The sequence below is a fragment of the Stenella coeruleoalba genome (genome assembly GCF_951394435.1).
Source record: "Stenella coeruleoalba genome assembly, chromosome: 13".
Lineage (NCBI taxonomy): Eukaryota > Metazoa > Chordata > Mammalia > Artiodactyla > Delphinidae > Stenella > Stenella coeruleoalba.
This window is the reverse complement of record NC_137159.1, coordinates 87,637,673-87,663,915: the sequence shown is the minus strand read 5'-3', so window position 1 is coordinate 87,663,915 and position 26,243 is coordinate 87,637,673. Positions and strand designations below refer to the sequence as shown.

General features: G+C 55.8%; 1 protein-coding gene across 2 annotated transcripts in view; it reads left to right on the top strand.

Annotated features, from left to right (window-relative positions):
• The window catches only part of COLEC11 (collectin subfamily member 11), a 29,588-nt gene extending 8,604 nt beyond the window's left edge, over positions 1–20,984 (top strand). For both annotated transcript variants that reach the window (XM_079941313.1, XM_079941312.1), the window contains exons 3-7: positions 2,385–2,456; positions 15,472–15,543; positions 17,978–18,031; positions 19,884–19,979; positions 20,137–20,984. In XM_079941313.1, coding sequence (XP_079797439.1) covers positions 2,385–2,456; positions 15,472–15,543; positions 17,978–18,031; positions 19,884–19,979; positions 20,137–20,528 — 686 coding nt within the window. In that variant the 3' untranslated portion in view covers positions 20,529–20,984. The remainder of the gene's footprint in view (positions 1–2,384; positions 2,457–15,471; positions 15,544–17,977; positions 18,032–19,883; positions 19,980–20,136) is intronic.
• Positions 20,985–26,243: the final 5,259 nt, after the last annotated feature.

Below are 26,243 nucleotides of genomic sequence, written 5' to 3'. Positions count from 1 at the left end.
TCCTCATTATTTGTCTCATGAATTAGCTTTTATCATTGGCCATTCTGTTACTCCGCCTGCCTGTAGAGTAACTTGTTTCAAAAATGTGTTTCACGCACGAGATTCCCTAGTTGGTCCCCTTTCATTGCCGCTCGTTCTAGTTCGTCGCTGCCTCTTCTCTCTCATCTTTTTTTTTTTTTTTTTTTTTTTTTTCGGTACGCGGGCCTCTCGCCGTTGTGGCCTCTCCCTCTGCGGAGCACAGGCTCCAGGACATGCAGGCTCAGCGGCCATGGCTCACGGGCCCAGTCGCTCCGCGACATGTGGGATCTTCCCGGACCGGGGCATGAACCTGTGTGCTCTGCATTGGCAGGCGGACTCCCAACCACAGCGCCACCAGGGAAGCCCATTCTCTCTCATCTTTATGAGGCTATTCAGTGTCTTTCACAGTCAGGTTCTGGCTGCCCCGCGGAGTCCTGTTCCCTGGGTTGTTATTTCTTTTTTCACGATGTTGGTGCCCCTCCAATGTCTGCTGATTCTTGATGGTGAGATCAGTCTGTTAGTCGGTATTTCTTGGTAGACTATCAGTTCTTCTCCAAATATTACTACTGTAATGATTTCCTTTCTTTTTAAAAGATAAGAAAAAACCCGAGAACTACCCAGAGATTCAGGGGCCCGTGTGTGCCAAGTGTGTCAGCCGCCCTTTAGCAGCGGTTCATGGAGCCGGCACAGCTGTGCCGGGGTGGCAGTAACGTGCCAGCCCTGCATTCCACGTTTAAATGGGATGCCCCCTCCCCTTAAGGCCAGATTATCAGTTTGGGGGATTTCACTGTGGAATCTGTAATCTCAGGGGAGCGTCTTACCAAATGAAGGCGCGTGTAGAGAATTTACGGAGAATGAAAGTTCACTTGAATGTTGGCCTGCTGTTTGCACAGCTGGGCAGGTGCACGTCAGCACCCACACCCACCCGTGGGAGGCAGGTACATCAGGGAAGTAGATGAGGCCACGAGACAGTGACTGTGGTACAGAGCAGGGTCCTCATCACGGGAGAACGGAGATCCAGTGAGGGGCTGAGGAACAGCTTCCTGGACAGTCAGGTGAGCAGGTGAAACCCGCACAGGTGGGTTGATGGTCACGGCCGACTAGGCAGAGGCAGCAGTGTAACCGGACCCCTGGGCTCCAGGTGCAGGCCTGTGGGGAGGAGCTTAAAAATGGGACATTATTTATAACTACATTTGGCTGTTGGTGGTTTTGAATCTCCTTTGAGAAGGGAAGTATCATAACGGACTCTGTGTTTTAGGAAGATGGTTCTGGGGTGGATTGGAGTGGGGGGCGGCGGGGGGCACCGGGAGGGGCCTTGATGTCCCATCTGCACTCCGTCCTCTGCTCCCCCCGTGCACTGTGCTGCTCAGACAGGGTGTCTCCACGGTTGTTTGCGACGTGTCTCCTGCCCTGAGCCGCACGAGGGCGGGCTGGTGGTCCCGTCACCTCCAGAACTGCAGAGACGTGGCTGAGCGTGGAGCCCCCATGGGCATCGGGAGGGAGCGGCCGGTTGGGCTTCGCAGAGCTGGGCGATGCTTGCACTTATCCGATGAGGGAGACAGAAAAGCAGAGATGACCGTGGGGCTTGGAGCCTGGAGTCTGGGAGACTCGGTGTCTCAACGGCAGGAGCAGGAAAGTCCACAGAAGAGACTCACTTCTGGGGAAAACCACCAGGTCGACTTGGGACGTGCTAAGTGCGGGGTACCAGGGAGGCTCCACAAACAGCCCGTTTCCCTGTTTCGGTTCTGAACAAAACAGGAAATAAAGGAAAATGTGCCAAAACATGGTCAGGATCTGTGAGGAAGGCTGGGGGCGTGTGTAGCTTAGGCTGAGAGCAGGACGCACCTGGCCAGCGAACCTGAACCGGGTGATGTGCTCACCTGGTCACAGGTGTCCCCGTGTGGGAGGACCCTGCCCCTGAGCAGTAGTGTACCCTCTGGGGGGTGCTCACACTGAAGGGACAAGGGGACGCCGGCTCGTGTGCCCAAGTTTATTCTTCCCGAGAGTACCGGCCAGACGAGGGAAGAGAGAGGCCAGCGCAGGTGGTAAGGGGCAGCAGAGCAGCCATGGTGGGTCCTGGGGAGCCCTGTGCACCAGAAGGCAGACTGGGGCCAGCCCAGGGGGATGGATGGAGAGAGGGACAGATGCATTCCCAGAGGGAGTGGGGAGGCAAGGCAGCAGAATCCTGAGAAGAGACTTGGGGAGGGAGACCTAGAGCCAAAGCTGGGAGCAGGTTGGGAGGAAGGGGTGAAACCCCCCAGGGGTGGGATGGGAAGAGGGAGGCCAAGGGGCCTGGCTGGCGGCACACAGACACTGGACCCCGGCGCTTAGAGCAAGGTCCTAAAGGCATGTGACTTTTTCCACAGGGGATGCTGGAGAGAAGGGGGACAAAGGCGCACCAGGACGGCCTGGAAGAGTCGGCCCCACGGGAGAGAAAGGTACCTGCTGCCCCTGGGCCCCAAGGGCACAGCTGGGGCACCGGCTCCTGGAGAGCTGTTGGTGGGGAGAAGGGGGGTGCGTTCGAGAGGAACCCGGCACCTGTGTAGGTCTCGGGACTGAAGCAGGGCACAGAGAGGGCTCTTTAAACAGTGCTCCCTGGCTCTGGCCTGCCCGGCACCGAGAAACAAAGTGCCTTCTGGGAGGTGTGCCTCATCGGGTGGTTACGTGTATGGAAACTCGGCGCTCGCTTGGCCTCACGTGCAAATTGGGGATCACTTGTGATCGTTACACGTATAAGTGCAATTATGAGGGTGTGCAAACAGTGATGGAGGCGTGTGAACAGTGATGGCAACAGTCATGTAGGTGTGCAAAGGAGAGAGAGCACAGATTTGGGTGGGGCATGGGGGGTTACACCGTGGCCTCCCAGTTTTGGCTAACGGACCCTAGTCACCTTGAATCTGTTTCCTCATTAGGAAAAAAAATAGTGTCGTTCAGCCTGCCTCCTGGGGTTGTGCTGGGGCTTACAGAAAATAGATCCTACCTAAAAAAGAAGCTACATGGTGCACGGTGATGTCAGTAAATGCCACCATTAGGATAGACTTCCTCTTGCTGCTTTAAAGTTTGTGAAATCCGTGAAAGCTGTGTTTGGAAGTGCCTTGCCAACGCCTGCACACTGTTCTATGGGAACACGTGCTGGGATTACCCAGCCCGCCCCCGCCCCGCCTCGTAGCATCGGAGCTAGGTGGTTCTTGTAACAACACAGATAAAGGTTGTTATGGTTTTAAGTCCATGCACTGTTTTTTCATTCTTAAATTTTTTTAAATGTTGGTTTTTTCTTTTTTGTTTAATTAATTAATTTATTTATTTTGGCCCCGCTGTGAGGCATATGGGATCTTAGTTCCCAGACCAGGGATCGAACCCGCACCCCCTGCATTGGGAGCACTGAATCTTAACCACTGGACCACCAGGGAAGTCCCAGTTTTTTCGTGTTTTGAGGTGTGATTTACGTAGCGTCAGTGAGTTTGGCAGCTGCAAATGCCTGTGAAACCCGGGTCACAGTCTAGATCCCGAGCACTTGTGTCACCACCATCCCTCCATCAAGCCCACGTGCTGATTTTTATTTCTTACTTTCCCTTTACTCATAACAAATTAATGAAAAAATAAAAGAACTGTGCTCCTGGTTCAAAGTTCAAAACATACAGAAATTATTCACAGCCACTAGTCTCCTTCCCATCCCCACCAGCAGCCCTCGCCACTGACAACCACTGTTAGGTTTCTTTATCTTCACAGAGATATTTTGTAATGGCTGAGTGAACACTATTCTTTCCTGCTTCTGTACAAACAATTGCAAAATGTATGTAATGTTCTGCATTTTCACTTAACCGCGTTCTTGGAGATCATTCGTTCTGCAGGAGGACACGCAGGTTGTGCTCGCTCTCGCCTGGAGACATTGTGTCCGTTCTTTATCTAACTGGCCTCCTATCACTGCAGATTTACAGTTCCCTAGGGCCTGGCTGCAGTGAGTGAGTAATCTTGTAAATGTCATTTTTAATGTGGACGAGTACAGCCTGAAGATAAATTCCGGACAGAGTAATTGTTGATCAAAATGCACGTGCATTTGAAATGTTGGTGGATATGGCCTTCCAAAAGGATCGAATCCATTTACCCTCTGTTTACTGAAGCATGAGACGGCCGACCCCTTCACCCTCCCTGCCTCAGAAAGCTGCCAGTCTGGTAGCTGTGGAAGGCCACGTCAGTGGGGCTTTAACTTAGCCTCTCTTATCATAAATGAAGCCAGCTTATTTTTCAGGTGTTTAAAAGTCATTTGTATTTCTTTTCTTTTTTTTCCTTTTTGAGGATTGTCTTTTCCTGTCTTTTTAAAAACCCTTCTTGGGTTCTTCTTTTTTTTTTTAATTTATTTTTCGGCTGCATTGGGTCCTCGTTGCGGTGTGCGGGCTTCTTATTGCAGTGGCTTCTCTTGTTACGGAGCCTGGGCTCTAGGCGTGTGAGCTCAGCAGTTGTGGCGCATGGGCTTAGTTGCTCCATGGCATATGGGATCTTCCCAGACCAGGGATTGAACCCGTGTCCCCTGCGTTGGCAGGTGGATTCTTAACCACTGCGCCACCAGGGAAGTCCCCCTCTATTGTCTTGTGAGGACAATGTCACATTTCACAGTTAGGAAGTGAATATGCCTCTATTCTGGATGGTCACAAATTCATTTTCATGACGCCATTTCATTGATTTTTTTTTCCCCCTTTGGCCGAGCTGTGCAGCATGTGGAATCTTAGTTCCCTGACCAGGGATTGAACCCACGCCCCCTGCCGTGGAAGCGCGGGGTTTTTGCATTGATGTTTTTTCAAAGTAACGATGTTTGAGCTCAACGCACGTGCAGAAGGCAATGCCTAATTTCATGCCAATGTGGACCTGTGGCTGCTCTCTCATCTCTGTCACTAGTGTCACCAACATGTAGCTCTCTCATCATCATTCTCTCTTATTCTCACTCTTGAAAAGGCAGGACAAGCACGCAGAGACTATAAATGCTGTTATTATAGCGTCCGAATCTTCTGATGAGGATGAACGTTGCTGGGAAGGCAACAGCCTAATTCACTGCGTTTTCCTGTCATTAACCACTAAGTTGAGTGCTGTTACGTGCTGAGATCTCGGGGAGGCCACCTGAGCCCCAGAGTCAGAGGGGGAGAACAGATATGTGGACCCTGGAGAATAAATTGAGGCAGAAAGCTGCGGGGCAGTGTGGAGGGGAATTTGGGCTGGATCGAGAATCTGTCTTGTTTCAGGTTTTTCTAACATGTAACAGTAAGGTGTGCTCATGATAGAAAATTTATATATATCTATAAAAGTGGTGAGGAAAATCAGGCATAATAAAATCATCCAGAGATAACCACTTATTTTGGTATATTTCCTTTTTCGGGGTGACTTTTCTTGCTTTGTTGTAATTATATTGTGTATATAAGTTTGAATCTATTTCTTAAATTTAATGCCAAATTTTAGTGTAAGGATTTCTCATGTATGAAATCATTTTGATGAATGTCTCCTACCCATGGGTAACTTAAAACTCCACTGGGAGCGGTATGTTCGAGAGCAGAGTTCTGTGTGTGATTAGGGCAGGAGAGGGGAGCCTGGACCTGCCCTTTACAGTCCCATTGACCTGCCTGACAAGGAACCTGCCAGGCTAGGAGGCGATGGGGCAGTGATCACCGGGCTTGCCAGGGGTCTGGCTTCGCCACTGACAGAATGAGCAGGTTTGGTCTGGGGTCTTTGCTACTTTGTAGAGTACAGAGAACAAGTCAACCCAAGTGGGATATATTTGGATTATTGAATAGTGGGATAGTTACGTAGAAATCTAGGAAATATCCATTTTTGGATGACCTTTAAAAAGAGGACTGGCCGTGGCATGATAGAATATAAGAGAATAAAATAGGATACAAGAACAGACATGTGATCGACTAAGATATTTACAAAAAGGCGAAGAAAAAGGATGGAGAAGAAATCAATCAGAATACTAGTAGTAGAGGGCTTCCCTGGTGGCGCAGTGGTTGAGAGTCCGCCTGCCGATGCAGGCGACACGGGTTCGTGCCCCGGTCCGGGAAGATCCCACGTGCCGTGGAGCGGCTGGGCCCGTGAGCCATGGCCGCTGAGCCTGCGCATCTGGAGCCTGTGCTCCACAACGGGAGAGGCCACAGCAGTGAGAGGCCCGTGTACTGCAAAAAAAAAAAAAAAAAAAATTAAAAAAAAAAAAAAGAATACTAGTAGTAGACATTTCTGGGTTATAGGATTATGGACCTTTAAATTCTCTTCTTTAAATTCTTCTTTACATTTTCTCCTGTCTCCATCGTTGGTGTTCCCAGCAACGTGCATGAACTATACTTTGGATGTTAACAGGTATTTTGAAAGGTTGCTGTGGCCGTGGCCCTGGCCTGTTGGCGATGTAGGCTCACCTGGAGGCCCAGGTGAGGGTTCGTGAGCTCTGGCGGTCTCCCACACACTGACGGCCATGCTCACGGGGTCAGCATGGCTGCACCTGGGCTCGTCGGAGCCCGGAAACTGAGAGCTGCGGCCAACCTCAGAAGCGCTAGCGCAGGTTCAGTGTGGCGAAGCTCGAGGCGGGCCGTGCTCGGAGACTCAGGTGTGCTGGGAGGCGACCTCAGCTCCAGGACGCCCCAAGGCTCCTCACTGGAACCGCTCTCCCGCCGGGATGCGGGATTCTCCCGGCCACCTTCCCATCCTCCTGCATCCTGCTTTCGTGGAGGCGTTCCCACCAGTGCCCTGCTCTTAGCGGATTGCAGCTACTGCCCGGGGGCCCTGTCCCCTACGGAGAGCAGTGACCACTGCAGGGCGGGGCGCTGGGGAGACTTGCCTGGTTTCTGCATCAGCTTGGTTTCTACGAAGAATGGCAGTGGGCTGGATCTGGGTACCTGTCCAGAGGCTTCCGAAAGGGGCTCCTAGGATGAGGGCTCCGGGGCGGGAAGGGCAGGGTGTGGGCGGGGCAGACCCGCTCAACGCCAACCGTGCTGCTTACCAGCTGTGCTGGCTTCACACCCTCGCTTCCAACCCGTGAAGGCAAAATAATAACGTAGTCGCTATCAGTCCCTATTGTTTATTAAAGGATGAAAGCTGGGAACTCGGGAGCAGCAAGCCTGGTGCGCCGTGGGCCCTCGCGCAGCTGCCTTGTTCCCACTTCTGAGCTGTTCCAGCCCCACGCCCACCGGCACTGAACCCAAGGTGGTCCTCGCTCATCCCGGACAGCGGCCCCTTCAGAGTCGGCTGGGACCTTTCAAAAACGGTTATTTCCACTTGAGGCTGTGTTGATATTTCCCCAGGCACTACATTAAGCCAACTTAAATCCTCAGTTGTGTTTATGCAGTGCACTTACATCATTCACACTTGATTTTCATTGTTTAGAAATTATTTTCACTGGAATTACTTTTCCCCTGTGAATTTTCACGGACTCCTTGAACAGTTTTTTTTTTTTTTAAGAATCAATTTTATTTATTTATTTATTTATTGGCTGTGTTGGGTCTTTGCTGCTGCACGTGGACTTTTCTCTAGTTGTGACGAGCAGGGGCTACTCTTTGTTGTGGTGCACAGGCTTCTCATTGTGGTGGCTTCTCTTGTTGTGGACCGTGGGCTCTAGGCACGCGGGCTTCCATAGTTGCAGCACACTGGCTCAGTAGTTGTGGCTCGCGGGCTCTAGAGCGCAGGCTCAGTAGCTGTGGTGCATGGGCTTAGTTGCTCCGCGGCACGTGGGATCTTCCCGGACCAGGGCTCGAACCTGTGTCCCCTGCACTGGCAGGCGGATTCTTAACCACTGTGCCCCCAGGGAAGTACTCCTTGAACAGTTTTAACGTTTTATTTTTTTACCTACCTCACATCTTCCCAACTCTCACCTCTGCCATCCTGAGCTCTTCTGAGAGTGTCATTATTTGCACCTGGTTGCACCTGGTTTGCACCTGGTTTCAGCTCTAAATTGTATAGACAGGACTCTCCCATCAATGTTTAGTTAATGACAATTTTCTTCTGTGTCGTTTTAGCCAGCGTCAGTTTTATTTGGTGATGGTTATTTCTACCAGTAACATTCTCTATGAAATTGTCAGAAGACTAAACACTCTTATTTACTTTCTTGCTAGTTGATGAAAAAGCGTGAGTAATTCCCTGTGGGTAGTCCAGAATTCCTCAGTGGTGTCCCATCTCCCTGGGTTTTTGCACATTTCCATTTCCCCCGCGGGACCCTTTCCTTCACTTACCACCTCGTTCCTGACTGGACTGTTCATGTCCCATCAAGGACCTGGCCCTTGGAAGGCTCTCAATCAATTGTGTGTAAAATATCTTGACATTCAATGTCTTGAAATATCTTTGAAATCTGCGGGTGACCTGTCTGTGGCTGAGGGCCTCAGGTGTGCGTGCACCTGCTCGCCCCAGGTTCTAGAGAAGTCTGCGGGCCGAGGCTTCAGAACACGCTGAGCTGGGTCCATTCCCTGCTGCCTACTGAGCAGACAGCCCTGCTCTGAGGACGCTTCCCAAACCGTGGGGACCAGCTGGGCCTGGAGGTCAAACGCAGCTTCAGCTTTGGTCTGGGGGGCGGCCTGAGATGGGGCGAGTCCGTTGGCCCGCGCTGGGGCTGCCGGTCGCCCGGGGCTGCGTGGGGTGGGATTGCAGGTTGATCGCGAGCATCTGGACGCCCTCCACCTGGCGCCCTTCTCACGTCAGCTTCTGCGAAATGCAAGCTGCGTGGACATGGGGCTGCTGCAGGGCGGCTTCCTCTTCCGCTGATTTGCCTTGTGTTAGGGGGTGGCCTCTGGTCACACACTGAGCAGCCCCCCTGTTGAGAACTCAAAACAGCTGTAGGAGAAAGCGCCAGAAAGCTGACGGCTGCCTTTTCTGGAATAACAAAGACAAGCCCAAGGGCCGGCAGAGCCTCCCGCTGTCGCTGTCCATTGTCCTTCATTGAAATGAGAGCTGTCCCCACACTGTCAGAGTGCGCGCTGTGGCACACAGCACGGAGCTGGCTTTGCCACACGACCTGCTAAAAGCGTGTCGTCCCAGCTGTCAAAGCTCCTAGCCCCCAGACACGCAGCTAAGAGGCCGCCGGGCCCCTGGGCGCAGAAGCTGGGGACCCACCTGGCCTGCGATGGGGGAGGGCGACCCTACGTCAGCGACGGGCTTTCTGGGCGCTGTAATGTGCACATTATCTCCATTGAAAATCTTAGAGGCAGCTGGATGCCAAGTGCTCTTTCTGCCCTGTCTCCTTTTCAAAGGACGGTGTGAGATCTTCATTAAAATTAATAAGAATTAGCAGCCCGCTGCGAGCTGCCCCCGTTCCTTGTGCACGTCCAGAGGACAAACGTGCGCTGGCACACTTCTCATAAGCGGGATGGGATGGGAAGGGCTGGCACCGCAGTCACAGCTCCCTGGGGAGCCACCACCGCCAGCTCTGGAGACTTAAAGGGACCGGATCTGAGTGTGTCTGGTGCGTTTCCAGTCATCCCACACCACCAGGGTGGGGGGATTTGTTTGGTTTTTGCAAAAAGCTCCTTGTCATTTGGAGAGGCAAGAGGAGGCGGGATGAAGCCAGCAGGGCTCTTGTTCAGATCCAGTCTCCTCTAGGCTGGCAACCACACTGCTTTTCTGCTGCTTTCCAAGGAGTGTCTGCGAGTTAAGGCAAGTCAGCATCGCAGACGACCTTGGGTTGCCCTCAAGTGGAGAGTGTGTGGACATCTCGGGGAACTCAATGGTTCTTGCTTTTTCTTCTTCTCCAACACACCCCAAAGAGAGAATATTCCTATGAGGAACGGCAGCCCACACCCTTGACCTTGTGTGCAGGGTCACGGTGCAGGGGCCTGCTGTAGGCTACTGCTTCCAGCTTTCAGCCCGAGTGCTGTGAGGATGAAAGGCTTGCTTGGTGTGTGTTTGTATGTTTGAACGTGCTGTTTGTGTGTATGTGTGCATGTATTGTGAATGTAGATACGTGTGCACGTGTACATGTATGTATACGCACACGCATGTATGTATATATGTATATATACACGCGCATATATGGAATGCATGTGTGCACATGTATGGGCGCACATATGTATCTGTGTGCATATGTGCATATGTATGTGTATATATGTATGTGAATGCGTGCATGTATGTGTATGTATGTGAATGTGCGCATGTGTATATGCATGTATGTGAATGAGTGTGCACGCACATTGTGTATATGTGCGCACATGCATGTGAATGTGTGTGCATGTGTGTGAATGCGTGTATATGCACGCACATATACGTGCATGTCTGTATGTGCGTGTGTATGTGTGTGTGTACATGTGTGTGTGTGCATGCGTTGCCCAGCAGGCACCCACAGGTGGTGGCTGTTGTTACTCTGACACCCCTCTTGGGGCGGGACTGATGGCTGGGAGCTGTGCACGGCAGGGCGCTGGTCATGCTGGCTGGGGTGACCGTCCGCATCAGGCCCAGCTGCCCCCAGCGCCTAGCCTTCTGCACAGAGGCCCTCTTGTGAGGTCATCAGGGGGTGTCGCGAACCAGGTCTCCTCTGGTCCGAGGGCCTGGGCCGTGGGCCCCGAGGATGCAGGGCTGAACAGGGACAGGTGAGGCCTGGCCCCTGAGTGGCTCCTCACAGGTGAGCCGGCACCACGGGAGGCTGGGTGTCGGCTCTGCTCTCTCTGTTTCCTAGTTCTCACCTTCTGGGCCCCGGGGAGGGTTGTTTGTCTCCCACGAGCCTGCAGCATGCCCTCAGGCCCAGTCCCTGGAAGTGCAGCCGTGGCTTGTGGCTGGGTCTGTGGGGACCAGGCCGCTGCCCCACAGCGGAGGTGAGGGCTCGGGGCCCTGGATGTGGCCAGGAGACCTGGGCCGATGTCCTGTGCTCAGTGGCCTGAGGGTAATGCTACCTTGCAGGTGAGGAAGCCGAGGCTCTGAGGGCTGTGACCCACCCCAGGCTGCGCGGGTTGGGGGCCGGGACCCGGGCCTGGTCTACCCGATTGCAGGCTGCGCCCTGGATCACTGGACACCAGTTGCACTAGCGGCATCTGGTGGTGGGTGGCGCCACCCGTCTGATTCCACTTTCGCTTCTGGGGCAGAGGGAAAGCATACCAGTCAGCTGCAGCTGCTGTAACAAACACGGCAGATGTTTATTCTCTCAGCCCTGGAGGCTGGAAGTCAGAGACCGTGGTGTCTGCAGGGCTGGCTTCCCTGAGGCCTCTCTCCGTGGGGTGCAGATGGCCGCCTTCTCCCTGTGTCCTCACGAGGCCTTTCCTCTGTGTGTGGCTCGCTGGGTGTGTCTTCCCCTTCTTACAGGGACACCAGTCCTATCGGATTAGGCCCCACCTTTCTGACCCCATTTAACCTTAATCACCTCTTGAAAGGCCATCTCCAAATATGGTCACATTGGGGGTTAGGGCTTCAACATATGAATTTTGGAGGACACACAATTCAGCCCATGCCAGGTGGTAATGGCAATAACACTGTGAGGTTGAGATCCATCAGTATATGTGGACAGGCTTTCCTGGCACACAGTGTACCTGGAAGTATTCTAATTTATCTCTGAAAGTTGGAGAAACGAGCAGAACTGCCCCAGATTGCAAGCACCTCTATTGCTAGCTCCAGTTTGCTCCTGGCAGCAGCAAGCAGTGGGTTACCATGGAATCTCAACCAGCCTCCAAAGAGGGCTGCCCGCGGGGTCTGGTCCAGCCCTGCTCCAGCTTTGGGGCCCCTGGAATCACCCAGGGATGTGTTAAAATGCAGATTTCGGTGCTTGAGCTGGTGGGGCCTGAGGCTCTGCATGCTTGTGCAGATCCAGGGGGGTCATGGGGGACATGGATCGCTCCTGAGGAAGCAGCGTCCCAGCTCGGAGCTTCTGCCTCCAAATGACAGTTATAGTGGCCAACACTTAGGCCCACCTGCCGCGTGCCAGATGCCGTACCCGACGGTGCTCGCCTTTCCCTCAGCCCCGTGAGATGGCTCTAGTATGGCTGTTATTAGCCCCATTATGGAGGTCAGAAACGCACAGAGATGGCACAGCTGAGTGACGGGGAGAATCAGCTGGGCCGCGGGGCCCGAGCTCCAAGCCTTGTGCACACGGCGCTGCGGGCCTGGAGTCTCACACACAAGAGGAGCTGTTATTACAGGACACCACTCTGCAGAGAGAAAACTGAGGCGCAGGGAGACTCAGCCTCGAAGGTAGAGCACAGACCTGGGGCTGCCTGACCCCCAGCCTTGGCCTGCACGGGCGACCTCCTGCAGCTCCAGCCTTCTCACGTCACCGCAAACCGCAGGGGTCTCCAAGCCCGGTTCAGGAAGCAGCGGCATCCGCAACACTCGGGAGCTCGAAGGGGATGCCCCACTCGGACCTGTGGAATCCCCCCGGGGCGGGCCCGGCCGTCGTCAGTGGTGACGAGCCCCCGGGGGACTCCCACCCTGAGGTTTGCAGACCTGCAGCGCCTTCATTCCCCGCCTTGGGCTTGGGCTCGCCGCCTGCCCCCATCCCCCTGCCCCGTGAGCTGCTGGCATCCGATTGATTTTCTATACGTGTGCCTGGTTTCCCAGAGCCCCCTACGGCAGGGGCCGGGTCCCACACCCCTCCAAGGGCGGGAGCTGGGCTCAATACCTGCTGGGGGCAGGTGCCACGTGTCAGCGGCAAGCTTGAATTAGTGGTGAAGTTCGGCTGTGCAATTGAGAGATGGGCTGAAAGCCGAGGGCTCTCCAGTCACCCTCAGGTTGGCTCATTTACCACAGCAGGGTGTGCGCTAGACCCTGACGGCATCCTTCAGCAGGTGCCGTGAGTCATGAGTTAATCGTCTGCTAAGCCCAGAGGTTTCGTGCGGGGTCGGCGGGGGGGGGGGGGGGGAGGGGGCAGCGCTTTCGCCATTGTTCTTGATCGCAGGTGTTTCCCCCTCCAGTGTGCTCGTCCAAGCCGCCTTACCCTCTCCCTGTCTGCTGGGGGCAGCAGGAGCCGTCTGGGCGGGAGCAGAGGGGTGGGCAGGTGTCGTTTTGAGTTCCCCTCTGCAGGGAGGGGTCTCGGGAAGAAGTGACCCCAAGGTTGGCAGGAGGCCCACACTCTGTCCTCACCTTTTCTAGGTGGAATCTTAGCAAACAGCAGACTCTTCAGGGGATGGGTTTGCACTCACACCCAGTCTGCCCCAATCTGCCCATTAAAACGTGGACCAGACTCCTCTGCGGTGTTGGGTCTTCTGAACGAGGAGGCGTGTTCCCCAGGCAGGAAGCCGCTCTCCAGACTCTGGCGACCCTGCCCCTCTCCAGTGGGAGTTCAGTGGGATGCACGTGCTGGGGACCGTCCACCCGCCTCATGACTGTAGATGCGTTACTGTAGGTGCCTTCCTGCCTGAAGATACGGTTGGGTTGGGGTCTCCGAGACCTCCTCCTGCCCTGGGCACTCTCTTCGTGGGACTGCCCGATGGAGCCCGAGCTTAATCCAGTCTATCAGGCCTGCGTGTCCCCGTAAGGACGCCACGGCAAGTGTCCCAGCAGACCCTGCTGAGACAGCGTGAAAACAAGCCAAACCACCCCGTGATTTGGCGAGACGTGAAAGTAAAAAGCATGAGCACGGAGGTCATCTCGACACTTATCCTGCTCAGCCCAGCTTCCCCAGGGCTCACGTTGACGCCAGGACCTCAGGAGGGGCACAACGGAGAGTTATAGGGAAGGGAACGTTGGCCTTTTGAAGAAAAGGTGTCCGGAAGGAGGGTGGCGGCCGAGGCCCTGGAACAACGGCAGTAGCTGAGTGCGCACTCCACAGGGGCTTTGCTCTGGAACACTTTGCAGGAGGCTGAGCAGGGTGTCAGTGGTCATCTTTGAGCTCAGACCACACTAATGGACTAGAGGGTCCAGACAAGGGACCAGGGTGTCCAGACAAGTGGCTCGGGGGCCAGCCAAACACCACAGACATAGGGGCTTAACCCCCTGACCCTGATCTCACACGGTTCTGGAGGCAGGGGTCCCAGAGCAGGCTGTCTGCATGGTTGGGGTCTGGGGAGGATCCGCTTCCTGGCCTGCAGACGGCCGACTTCTGGCCGTGTCCACAGATGGTGGAGAGAGAGGATTCCAGGCTGTTCATCCTCTCATCAGGGGACGCATCCCACCCCATGACCTCCTCTGACCCTGACCCCCTCCAGATGCATCACATGGGGGTCAGGCTTCAGCATATGAATCCGGGGGGCACTTCAGTCCCCAGCAGGAGGGGACAGTGGTCAGACCTGCTTGGGGGCTGGTGCTCCTGTAAGGGAGCACAGACAGGGTGGGGAAGCTGAGGGGAAGATCTCAGGGAGAAAACAGTTTAGACGTTTGAAGGACTGTCTGTGGACGGCGGATTAGACTAGCTGTGCATCTCTCTGGCTGCAAAACCAGGACTGCTGGGTGGAAGGGGCAGGTGGCGCCTTTCGAGCTCCTGCAAGTCAACAAAGGAACACTTCTGTGGCTGGAGCTGCCTCAACACGGCTGTGCTGGGGGGTTCACTTAGAGCCCCAGGGGCGTGGCTGTCAAGGCCGCTGTGGCCCTGTCTGGCCCAAGAGCTGAGTAGCTTGTTCCTCTTCCAGCAATAAAGTGAAGCCCTCACCATATCCTCAGAGTGAATATTTACTGAGTCTCTGCCTCCCAGACATTTCTCAGTCTGGGAATTTCTCCCTACCCTCCCGACACCACTCCCCTAGGCCGCCTCCTGCGGTGCCTGCCTCGTCCCTGTCCAGGCCTCGTCCACGTGTGACCAGAGGCATGGTGACGTGGTCCTGGCTGGTGGCTCTCTTCTCGCCAGCTCCCGGATGCCTCCTCGGAGCCCTGGGCATCTCCTGTTACAATACTAGCTGTGTGAGTTACCACTGGCCGCTTATCTCCCCGATCCCCCCCGCAGACCCTGAGCCCTGTCACTCCTGTGTCCCCAGCATCACGCACTGTACACGGTGTCCGGGGCAGGAGTCACCTCGTGGCGGGACCAGGTACTTGACCCGGGCAAGCGCTTAACCCCTGTGAACCCCATCTGCGCGATGAATCTCTCCTGTAACCAAATAAGAGAACGTGTGCGCGTGCTCTGTGCCAGACACTTCACCCTTGTGCGAACGTGAGCCGGCTTTGGTGGGGTGTCTGTATCTCTGCTGTGGTTCACCCCTCAGCCTGTGTTCTGTCCTCTGACCTCGACCTGGCCTGAGCTGTGGGGACATCACAGAACTAGGACTTGCTTGCTGGCCGGAAGTGCTCAGTCTAAGGCGCTCGGTTGAGTTGAGGACATGGGGATGTACCGTGTGGCCTCCTCTGTTCCGTAGTGTGTGTGACTTTAGGGGGGTGTGTCTTCCTTTGGGAAATACATCAGCAGGTGACATGTAGAGCCTTCTGGGGTCAGTCGGATACACGAGCTTGGAGAGGTTAAACAAGAGTCGTAACGTGTTCGGTCTCCTCGTGTGTGTGTGCATGCGTGTTCACGTGGGCTGATACACAGGAGGTGTACTGCATTACCTGTGCCTCGACCAACTGTGATCTCATTGTTTTCCACAGGAGACGTGGGTGACAAAGGACAGAAAGGCGGCGTGGGGCGCCATGGAAAAATCGGTCCCATTGGTTCTAAAGGTACTTCCGACACACCTCTGCTCACTTTCCCTCGCAGGCTCACCTCCCGGGCGCTTAGAGAGTAGCTGGTGGTCGTGTTTATTTTGTGCGCTTTATACACGATAAGCTGTGTTCCAGCGTTTGCGTTTTGGGATCGATCAGACTTGACTGGGTGCCACGAGGTGGGGAGAGCTCCCTGCCCCTCAGGGTTCACATGCTGCCTGGGGGAGAATCAGGAGCCCCATTTAGGCAGCGGAAGGACCGCGTTCCCGACACACTGTCCGTCCACCTGCAGCTCGGGTGACTCAGAGTCTCTGAGACTGGGGGCTGGCTCCCCATGAGCACGGGGGGCAGGAGGGTGACAGCAGCGTGGGAGCAGCGCCAGTGCCCACGCGACCCCGTTTGACCTGCACAACCCTGGAGGGTGGGCAGCTCAGGAGACTGTCCCCAGGGCAGTTAAGGGGTCGCTCAGCATCTCCCGGCTCTTCTGCGCCCCCGCCCCCCATTCCGCACTCAGTCAGCAGATGCTTTCTGAGCCCCTGGCTTGTCCTGCGCCCATGCTAGACCCCAGAGGGCTCGGGGTGGAGGAGGCGAGGCCCCTCAGCCCCGTGAAGGGCTCCCCCAGGTCCTGTCGTGGGTGCTGGCAGCAGGAGACAGAGGCTGGGGGGCTTGGGGCTGGGAGGGAGTTTGGCTGTGGTCTGCTCTGCCCAGCGCGGTGCCCGCAGTCCTGTGCTCCATCACCGTGCCTGGGGCTTTGAGCTGTGATGGGTCCAGGTGGTCAGTTCCGATCGAATGGCACAGACCTCCCCCGGCCCAGCCTGTCCCTGGTGGGAAGGGTCCCTCAGCCAGGACCGAGCTCGGCGAGCTGCGTCTCTCCTCCCGGCGAATCCGTGGGCAACACCTGCCCCGTGGATTCATTACAGAGCACACAGATCGAGATGCGTGATGTAGAGGGGGATGCGGAAGCTGTGAAAAAGCTTAAAAAAATTGTGGTAAAATATTTGTAACATAAAATTTGTCACTTTAACTATTTTCAGTGTAATTCAGTGACACTAAGCACGACTGCAGTGTTGTAGGACCACCACCGCTACATATTTCCAAAATGTTTTCATTCCCCCAGAGAGAGACTCTGTCCTCATGAGGTAATGACGCCCCACCCCTGCAGCCCCTGGCAGCCTCTGATCTGCTGTCTGTCTCTGTGAACGTGCCTGTGTAGACATTCCATATAAATGGAATCGTACAGTACTTGTCCTCTTGTGTCTTGTTTCACTGGGTATAATGTTCCCAGGGTTCATCTGTGTTGCAGCAGGTGTCAGAATTTCTTTCCTTTTTAAGGCTGGATAATTTTCTGTTGCATGGATGGACCACGTTTTATTTATCCCTTCATCTGCTGACGGCCACTGGGGTTGTCTCCACCTTTTAGCTGCTGTGAGGAACGCAGTGGATACTGGCTACAAGTAGGGACGTGTGTGCTTTTCACAGACAGCATGCGCTCTGGGTAAATGTCAGAGCCTCACCAGGGGACAGCTTGCCAAGAAGGCCCTTACTGGGCTTAGCTTACCTCATCTGCTCCATCTCTGAGACTCTGCCATCCTGGGTCCTTGTCGAGCTGATCCTTGAGTCATTTCCAAGCTCCTGGTGTTGATAAAAGAAAAAAAAAGGAATCACTTGGACGGAGACTGCCGAGCTCTCTCCATCCCCATCAAACGGAACATGACTGTCCAAGGATGTAGAAGTCGCTGCCCCTTCACTGTCCCAGGTCAGCCGAGAAGCTTAAGTTCTCTCAGGGGGAAGAAAGGTAGTGCTTTAGGAATATCCTGTGATTTAAAAATAAATAGCCATCGTCTAATTTCTAGAAAGCTTTGTTGCCATGATTTCCTCCTATCCCTTTGTTTCGTAAGTTGGAAGAAACGGAGGGGCAGAGTGGCTGAGTCGTCTGTCCTGTCCACAGAAGGCTGGCGCCCAGGTGTCCTGGTGGCTGTGCCCCGGGACACCTTGCTGCCTCTCAGAGAGGGACAGGGAGGACCGCTCTCATCTTGACTCTGTTTGGATGAGGGAACCTCTGCGGTCCATCCGTCTCTGACGTTACCTGTCCTACCTGAATTTTCTAGCTGTGATGTGGGACGTGGAGAGAACTGGCACTGGGTGTTACGGATTTCCGAGGTGATAGCGTGTTCTAGGAAACATGCTGGGTTTTCCAGAATTGACTTAAAGAACGCTCATCTGATGATCTCTGAAGTCCCATGATATGTGGATGTCCCACGTCACATAAACAGAGTCTGAAGAATCAGTCATCTACAGACCATTCCTCCCTCCAGTTCACCGCAGAAGGAGGGTCTGGGAGGAACCGCAGGGCACTGCACATGGAAGAAAGAACATTGCTACCTGGACATTTGAACTCAGGGGACACGTCCCACCCCTGCTTTGTGACTTTGGCCTTGCTTCTCTTTTCCAGGCGAGAAAGGAGATTCTGGTGACATAGGACCCCCTGGCCCTAATGGAGAACCAGGTATGGCATAAGGGGTCCAAGGATTTTTTAGAAACGTATTAAAATTGCACTTTTAGAAAGTATAAATCATGACATAAAACTTAATAGGCTGGAAAAAGCGCGTGTAACTGACACGCCTTCCTCGTGCATCACACCCTCCTGTGGACTATTTCAGTGTTTGCTTTCCTGCTACCTGAACGTTTCGTTCCCGTTCAGGGCTGTGGTCTGCACGCCGGCTGTGTATTATCCCCTCATCACGATCCAGCTTAGATACGCGCGCCCTAAGCGCACTTTCCTCCTTTCCTACTGTTCTCTGGGAGCATCAGGACCCCCTCCTGACCACCAGCTTCTCTGAGAAGCGCGCCCGTACTTTCCGGTTCATCTTCCTCATTCTGGGTGTCCTTGCAGCCGACTCCCCACGACCCTCCTGTCACCGCGGACCCCGGCCCAGCTCAGTGGACTTAACCGACTTCCCTTAACTTCTCCCTGGTGCCAGGAGACCGGGCCGCGGGCAGCCCCCGTCCTCTCTGCCTGCCGCCCTGTGGCCCCTGCTTCTTCCTCTCTTCTCAGAGGAGCTCTGCCCGCTACCCTTTCTTCTTTCTCCATGTGGCACAGCCTGCTGCCCGCTCCAACCCCACCGCTGTTCCCTGGACTTCGGCTGTACCCGCACCCCTGCCCAGCACGCACCTCCACCGCGATGTCACTCAGCCCCTGTCCCTGCCAGGTTCAGGCCGTCTATGCGCAGTGTCCCCCGACCCCTGCTGACTGTTCCCACCACCATCAGTCAGGCTCTTGTGGCCTCTCAGGCCCGTTACTGAAACGCCACCCTAACAGGTGTGCACCCTCCGGTCCTCGCCCCCCACACGTGTGACCGCAGGAGACACTGCACAGATACTAGATCGAGGGGGAAGATACAGTGTCTGCGTCCCTTGGGTAGGCCCTTCCTGCCAGCTGAGGGCACCTGTCAGCTTGATACCGGTCCCATCTCTCCAGAAAACATCAGTGCCTCAAACCTCAGCGAACTCAAAGACAACGTGTGTCTCAGAAAAAGTTCCATTAAAGAAAAAAACCCCAATCACACCAGCATCATTCCAGGTGCCCATGTGTTGGGGAGTGTTTGGGTTCTAAGTGGTAGAGGGGGGCTGAGAGTTCGGAAGACCGGGCCAGACACCAAAGAGTGTGTTCAGACTGGAAAGGCAGGCTGAGAGCTTCGCACGATGGAATTTCTGAGGAAAAGGTGAGAAGTCCTGCCCCTGTGCTCACAGAGTCAGAGCAGAGGGTGGGCGGGAGCCGGCGGCCCCTCCTGGTCTGGTGGAGAAGCTGAAGCCAGCAGTGCCACCATGGGCGACGGGCCCCCCAAGCGCTGTGCCGGCCGAGTGACATTCTGAGAAGGTTCCCTTACCACGTGGAGCTCTTCACAGCTGGAAGGTTAGGGTCCTCCTGAGAGGGCCAGGAGGAAACACCTGAGCTGAGGCAGGGTTGGCCATGCTGGGATGACTGAACATCACCCCACGGTTCCAGCTCCACCACTTTGCTCAAACGTCCTGTCGTCTCTCCTGCCGCGCTGTCACTGCCCGCAGTCTTCCCGAGGTGACTGTCCTAACCCCCTGCTCTCGCCCGCCCGTCTCGCCGCCAAACCTCCACTGACCTCCTCCTAAGCGACCAGAGCGAGATTGTGAAACGTGCATCCGACCTTGGTGCCCCTGTGGAAACCCTTCCACTGCTCCCTGCCTTTAGGATCAAGTCTGAAGTCTCCATTGCAGCCTCAAAGGCTTTCGTGTTTTGAATCGCCTAGCATGCTGGGGAGGGGGTACCCCCCCCCCGAGCCCGCCCCTGGGTCAGTCCCATCACACGCCGGGCGCGGTCTCCGCAGGCATCCCGTGTGAGTGCGGCCAGCTGAGGAAGGCCGTCGGGGAGACAGACAACCAGGTCGCGCAGATCACAGCGGAGCTGAAGTTCATCAAACACGGTACGTGCTTCTCGGGGCTTCCCTGCTCCCGTGTCCCCCCGACCCCTGCCCGGAGGCAGAGCGGCCCTGGGTCTGCTCCCCGTGCGCGCGTGCTGGGTTGGCGCCCCGGGTTTGCTGGGGACCCGCGAGCGCTCGCCCTCCAGCCCTGTCCCCGCAGCCGTCGCCGGCGTGCGCGAGACGGAGCAGAAGATCTACCTGCTGGTGAAGGAGGAGAAGCGGTACGTGGATGCACAGCTGGCCTGCCAGGGCCGGGGCGGCACGCTGGGCATGCCCAAGGATGAGGCCGCCAACGGGCTGCTGGCCGCCTACATCGCGCAGGCCGGCCTGGCCCGCGTCTTCATCGGCATCAACGACCTGGAGCGGGAGGGCACCTTTGTCTACGCGGACCGCTCGCCCATGCAGACCTTCAGCCAGTGGCGCAGCGGGGAGCCCAACAACGCCTATGACGACGAGGATTGCGTGGAGCTGGTGGCTTCCGGGGGCTGGAACGACGTGGCCTGCCACCTCACCATGCACTTCCTCTGCGAGTTCGACAAGGAGCACGTGTAGCGGGGGCCCTGCTGCTCCAGCATCGGCGGCCCCTCCGCCACCGGCTGGCTGCCGGCTGCCACCACGGGTGGGAGGCTCTGCCCGCCACGTGGTCCCCAAGCAGGAGTGCGGGGTCCCCGGTAAAGGCTCCTTTTCTGAATCTTAGAGAATGGTGCATGCTTGGGCGAAAAAGAAGGAAAAAAAAAAACGTGTTTCTGGGTATTATGTCTGAAGAACTAGAGTTTTATTATTTGTAGTGTAGACAAAATGTTCGTTATGTAATTATTACTCAGAATCGCTCTTGGCTTTGTGCAAAGTATGAAACGAGATCTTTAAATGTTATAACAGTTAAGTACAAACAATGGTAGAGGGGTCTTAAATGACTACCTTCCTTTTAATTTCTGTATGGAAAAGAATCCTCTTAGCTTAGATCAATGCTTCTGTAAAAGTAGAAACAATTTTGCTTTGCTGCGGATTTCAGGAAAAAGAAAAGTAAATGCTCCGAATTTGACAACTGAATGTTGTTCTCTCAGTGTCTTCTCTAGCGGTATTCGTTATCTATTCCTGTATCGCGGTCACCCCCAAACAGCGACTCACGACAAAGCATCAATGTCCCCGCAGGTCCTGTGGGGCGGGACTTCACCCAGAGCTCGGCTCTGTGGGGGAGGGGGGGCTCTGTTTCACCAGCCACACTTGACCGTGAGGTTGCTGGTGGCATTCAGTGCCACACGGGTGGCTGGATGGAGGCCTGGGTTCCTTGCCGGGCCCCTCTGCCCTGGGCATCTCCCCAAGGACCGCTGGCCACCTCAGAGCAGTGCGAGCATGCGCCCATCCTGGGAAGCGACCCCCCCCATCACTGTCTGCGTTCTGGTCTCAGAAGCCTGTCCCCAGGTCCAGCCTGAACTTGGGGAGGGGACTCCTGGAGACGGGACCGCTGGGGGCCATCCCAGAAGCTGCCTGCCCGGCACCCACGGTTCTTCCTTTTGTACATCAGAATCCCCAGTAAAACATAATAAACATCTTCATTTTTCAAAGAAAACAGGCAGACACGCACCCACAAAGGAAAACAGCTGGGGCTGGGAGCCAGAAGGGGGCTCCGGGGACACCGCTCTCCAGGGCCTCTTGTGTGTCTGCGTGTCTTGGGAGCGAGGCCCCGGCTGCCCTACGTTCTGGACCGCGCCTGCAGGGTGTTTGTGTAGCGACTGTTTTGGAGGAAGGGGAGCGTCTGCCTAGAGCTGCTGGTGCGGTGAGAGCCCAGCGCAGTAAAGGTGCCGCTGGCTTCTTCCCCAGGGGCTGGTCCTCTTTGTGCCCTGCAGACTGGAGCTCAGGCCCCGGTGCTATTGCTGTAGGTGCCACAGGGGCCAAGGCAGCGGCTCTGCTCCGGGTATCTGCGGGACCCCCGCTGCACCCACGGGCCTGTGGGGCAGCCAGGCACCCCTACTCACAGCCCAGGGCCCATGACCTTGAGCTGGCCCAGGTGCCTGTCCTGTGAGGGGGCCTGTGCAAGGGAACTGACCAGGTGGTGACTGCGGTTGGGCAGGGCGTCCTGAAGCCGGAGCTTCCCCAGCATCACCACGACGGCCTCGGCCCATGCGACTGCCCTCGGTCACCTGGACAGAGCTGCCCTGGCTCTAGGGTGGGTCAGGTGTGCCCCACCCCTCCGGGCTCTTCACCGGGGTCAAGGGCAGCCCAGGGCAAGCCGGCGCCTCCCTGGGTCTGGATTCGTCCCTGGTAGGGGAGGAGTTGGGATGGGGCCACTTTTGTGCTCTCGTGTCGCCTCGGCTCTCAGGTGAAACCAGAGGGAAACGATCCACGCCCCCTCCTGTCGCCGCCTCCGATGAGCCCGCCTCCGAGGGTCTGTGCCAGCACGAAGCGCAGGAAAGCACGCCGGCCTTTGTCTGTGCCCGGGTCACACACCTCTACAGGGCTGTGACGGTTTCAAAGACAATTTGATAGGACAGGCGCAGCCGGCAGGAGGCCAGAAGCACAGCCGCTAATTGAATCCCCCAGCTCGGCAGGAAGGGCCCGCGGGGTGGGCCGCGGCCCCTGATTTGCAGCGCAGGAGGGAGGCGGTCTGGTTGAGGGGAGAACCGGGATTTATTAGGTGCTGCATCGAGGCGTGACCGGAAAGCTGGTGCGCGGCCACCTCTCTGAGCCCCGGGTGCAGCGTGGGCGGAGAGGCTGGGCGGCGGCGGCGTACCCGCGCGTCCACACTGCCACCCAGCGGCCGCGGGGGGACGTGCACCCGCGAGACGATGCTGCAGGGGTCCCGGGCCCCCTAGGCTGCCCGCCGCCACACTGAGGCTCTGGGGGTTCGTGTGTGTGTGTATGCATGCGCGCGTGTGTGTGTGAGAGACAGAGGTATTGAGAGAGTGGGGATCAGTCAGAAACGGAGAAGGGAGACAGATGCAGAAGAACAAAGGGACAAAGGGCAGCAGGGAGGGGAGGAGGGCCCCCCAGACCCAGCAGTGCCAGACCCTTCAGGGAACACTCAGCCGTGCTCCGTGTGGCTTCTCATCGAGGTCTGAGTGTGACCCCAGGTGGCGGCAGCCATGGAGACCTGACAAACAGAGGAGTCGGGAAAAGCATTGGTCTTCTGACCGTAGGGGTCATGGCGAGCTCTAGCATGGGCTTCCACTCCTCGCCCTGGGCCCGGTGCCCCTGCAGCACGGGGGACGAGCGGGGTTTCGGGGGGCTGCAGCGAGAATGGCAAGAGGGTGTCTCCTCTCGGGCGGGGACCCGCGGCTCAACGCCTTCTTGTCCCCGGGGCAGCCTCTGTCTGTCGGTTCCTGCCTCACCCAGACTTGACAAACTGGCTTCCGCGTCTGCCGCCCTGGGGGTCTGGACGGCGCCCACCTGCTTCCTTGGGGGTGGGTGGCAGGCGAGGGCCCAGGAGTGGTCACCAGGGGTAACCCCGTTTAATCTAGCAGATCAGAACCAAGGGCAGGTGGCGTTTATTAGCTGTAAGCAAAAAAATCTGAGTCTGGCTAATTTAAGCAGAAAGGGAATTGTTGAAAGCTTTTTGGCAGTTCAAAGGAATTTTGGAAAGACTGGAGAATGTCTTGGGTGCTACACGGAAGGGAGAAAAGCCCATACACCATGCAGGGCCTGCAGGGTCCCTCTGCCGGTAGCCGGCTGCAGACAGGAGCAACTGCCCTGCACGCCCGCGCCGAGCTCCACATTCAGCATTGGGATCGAGCCTGTCTGGGTACCTAGATCTCCAGGCCAGTTATGTGTGTCTGCCCAGGTTGTGCACTGCACAGATCCAGAGGCACCACACCGAGAACATTCCGCACACAGTGGCTTTGTATGTGTCTGTGCCCTAGATATGAGGAAGGCTGGGAAAGCTTGCCGTTTGCAGTGTTGATGGCGGGAGGGAAACTCTGCTTCACAAGGATGGGGTATCCCAAGCAGACCATATCAAGGTAGCTTAAACCACCGCCAAACTTAGGGACTTTAAACAGTAACGGACGAGTTTTGTTCTTAAGAATTTCATCTGGAAGGGGAGACATGTGCCCCCTGAGACCAGAGGGTCCAGTGGGAGCCGAATGGGGGAGGGCCAGGCAGGTTCTGGAAGGGGATGGGGGCAGTCTCTCCCGACAGTTTGGTTTCATCCCGGAGGACTGGAGGTGCAGGGGGGAGCAGGGCAGGCCAAGACCCGGTAAAGAGAACCCAGGAAGGAAAGTGGGAGGGGTTCTTGAGGCAGGAAACCCCTCCAGGCATCAGAGGATCCCTCGCTCCGGCGCTCCGGCACACCTGCTGCTCTGAATCCCTGCTCGGTTTAGCCGCTTACGACTTAGGCTCCCTGGAATAACCTTGGGCCTCAGTTTCTCCATCTGTGATAACAGCGCTCTGCAGGGTTGTGTGATGATGAGTGTGATCACCTGTGCCCCTCGTGTGTCAGGTGTGGCCATGTGTGTCAGGTGTGATCATGTGTGTCAGGTGTGGCCACGTGTGTCAGGCAGGTGCTCAGCTGTCCCCGTCTCACCGGAAGCCCTTCCACAGACCCCAGGCTCCCAGGGCTGGGACATGTGTCTTTCTTGCCACGAGGCACAGGTGTGCTTTCTCAAGGTCCGCGAGACCCTTTAACCCCCACGGAAGCTCTGTGTGTGTCTGCGCTTTCCCGGCTGAGGGTCCTTCCCGTTCTCAGCCCCCCTGGCTCTCTTCTCTGCCTGGAACCACTGCTGGGTGTGCTGAACACATGCTCTCACGGAGGCCTCCTAGAGACAAAGCCCAGGGGACCCAGGAACCAGGGAAGAGGGGCTTCAGGCCAGGTTGCTGTTAGGGATGGGGGCGGACAGTGGCAGGGTCAGCGACAGCGGGGGGGCCCAGGTCTGCCTTGGCCTCGCACAGGGGTCTTGCAGGGGCGCCCTTGGCTTCTGCAGGGAGGGGCTGCTCAGCTTGGAGCTCTAGCTCCCTGCAGCCCTTGTGACATCACACAGGTGAGGCCCGTCCCCGGGAAACTCTGACTCCCCGGCTCGGGCCCCTATAAATTTTCTCCTGCTGGCACCTGAGTACCATGGGACCTTGGCTGGCTAGTGGGAAGTAAGAAACCTGATTCTGAACACCGAACGTCAGGACTCCTGGTGAGCTTGGAGGGCTGTTTATAAACAACTTGCTATTTTAAAGTTGTTATTGCAGAAAGAACAGGGCGACAGAGAGGAATTTATCAGCACAGCAAGCGTTTGACCCTTTGAGAGGTGAGGGTGGGACAGATCTCCGCAGACGTTTGGTGTTGGGGGTGGCTGAATGCCGGGAATGGTGTTTGCGGAGCTGGGAACAGCCCGAGTGTGCTGAGTGGCTCTGGGCTCTGGTCCTGCTCTGCTGGGGTTTTAGCCACTTTGGTCTGTACAAAAACACTAAAGAACTAAGCCCACAGGTGAAATGAAACTTTGTCCCAAAGAAGAGCCACACATCCGCGGGAAACTTGGACAAATCCCCAAGCACGTCCACCAGGGATCTCAGTGCTGACCTCGGGCTCCCCCACATCGCTACCTGTATGCGCTCTAGCTTTGTCCCACACTTGAAAAAACTTCTTTTATTTCACTGTAAGTCTCAGCCTTTTGCCCAGAGGCTTTTTTATTAGGCCCCATCGGCAGTGATAACAGAAGCCTCTGTTCTTGAATGGGAATTGTCGGGACAGCCTGGCTTACTCCTCAGAGGGAGACCACCCTCCCACATTTCTTAGACTCACCCCGTCGCACCTTCCTATTTTAAGACAAATCCCAGAGGAAAACAGCTTTTGACTGTGAAATGTCAAGATTATGCTTTTTTCCACCAAGAGAAACTAACGGCCTCACTGCATTGGAATAACCCATTATAATGTTCCTCATTTCTGATGACGGCCTCACTGCATTGGAACAACCCATTATAATGTTCCTCATTTCTGATGACGGCCTCACTGCATTGGAACAACCCATTATAATGTTCCTCATTTCTGATGACGGCCTCACTGCATTGGAATAACCCATTATAATGCTCCTCATTTCTGATGACTAAGTTGCAGTTTGCATGAAAAGCTTTAGCATATTCATTAAACATCACAGCCTGGCCTCAGCCACAGCCCCTTTTAGAGGTGATCTTGCTCTTTGCCTACAATTATTTAAAAGCTAATTTTATTCTATTTAAAAAAAAAATTTATTTATTTATTATTTTTATTCTTGGCTGCATTGGGTCTTCGTTGCTGCGCGTGGGCTTTCTCTAGTTGCGGCGAGCAGGAGCCACTGTTCGTTGTGG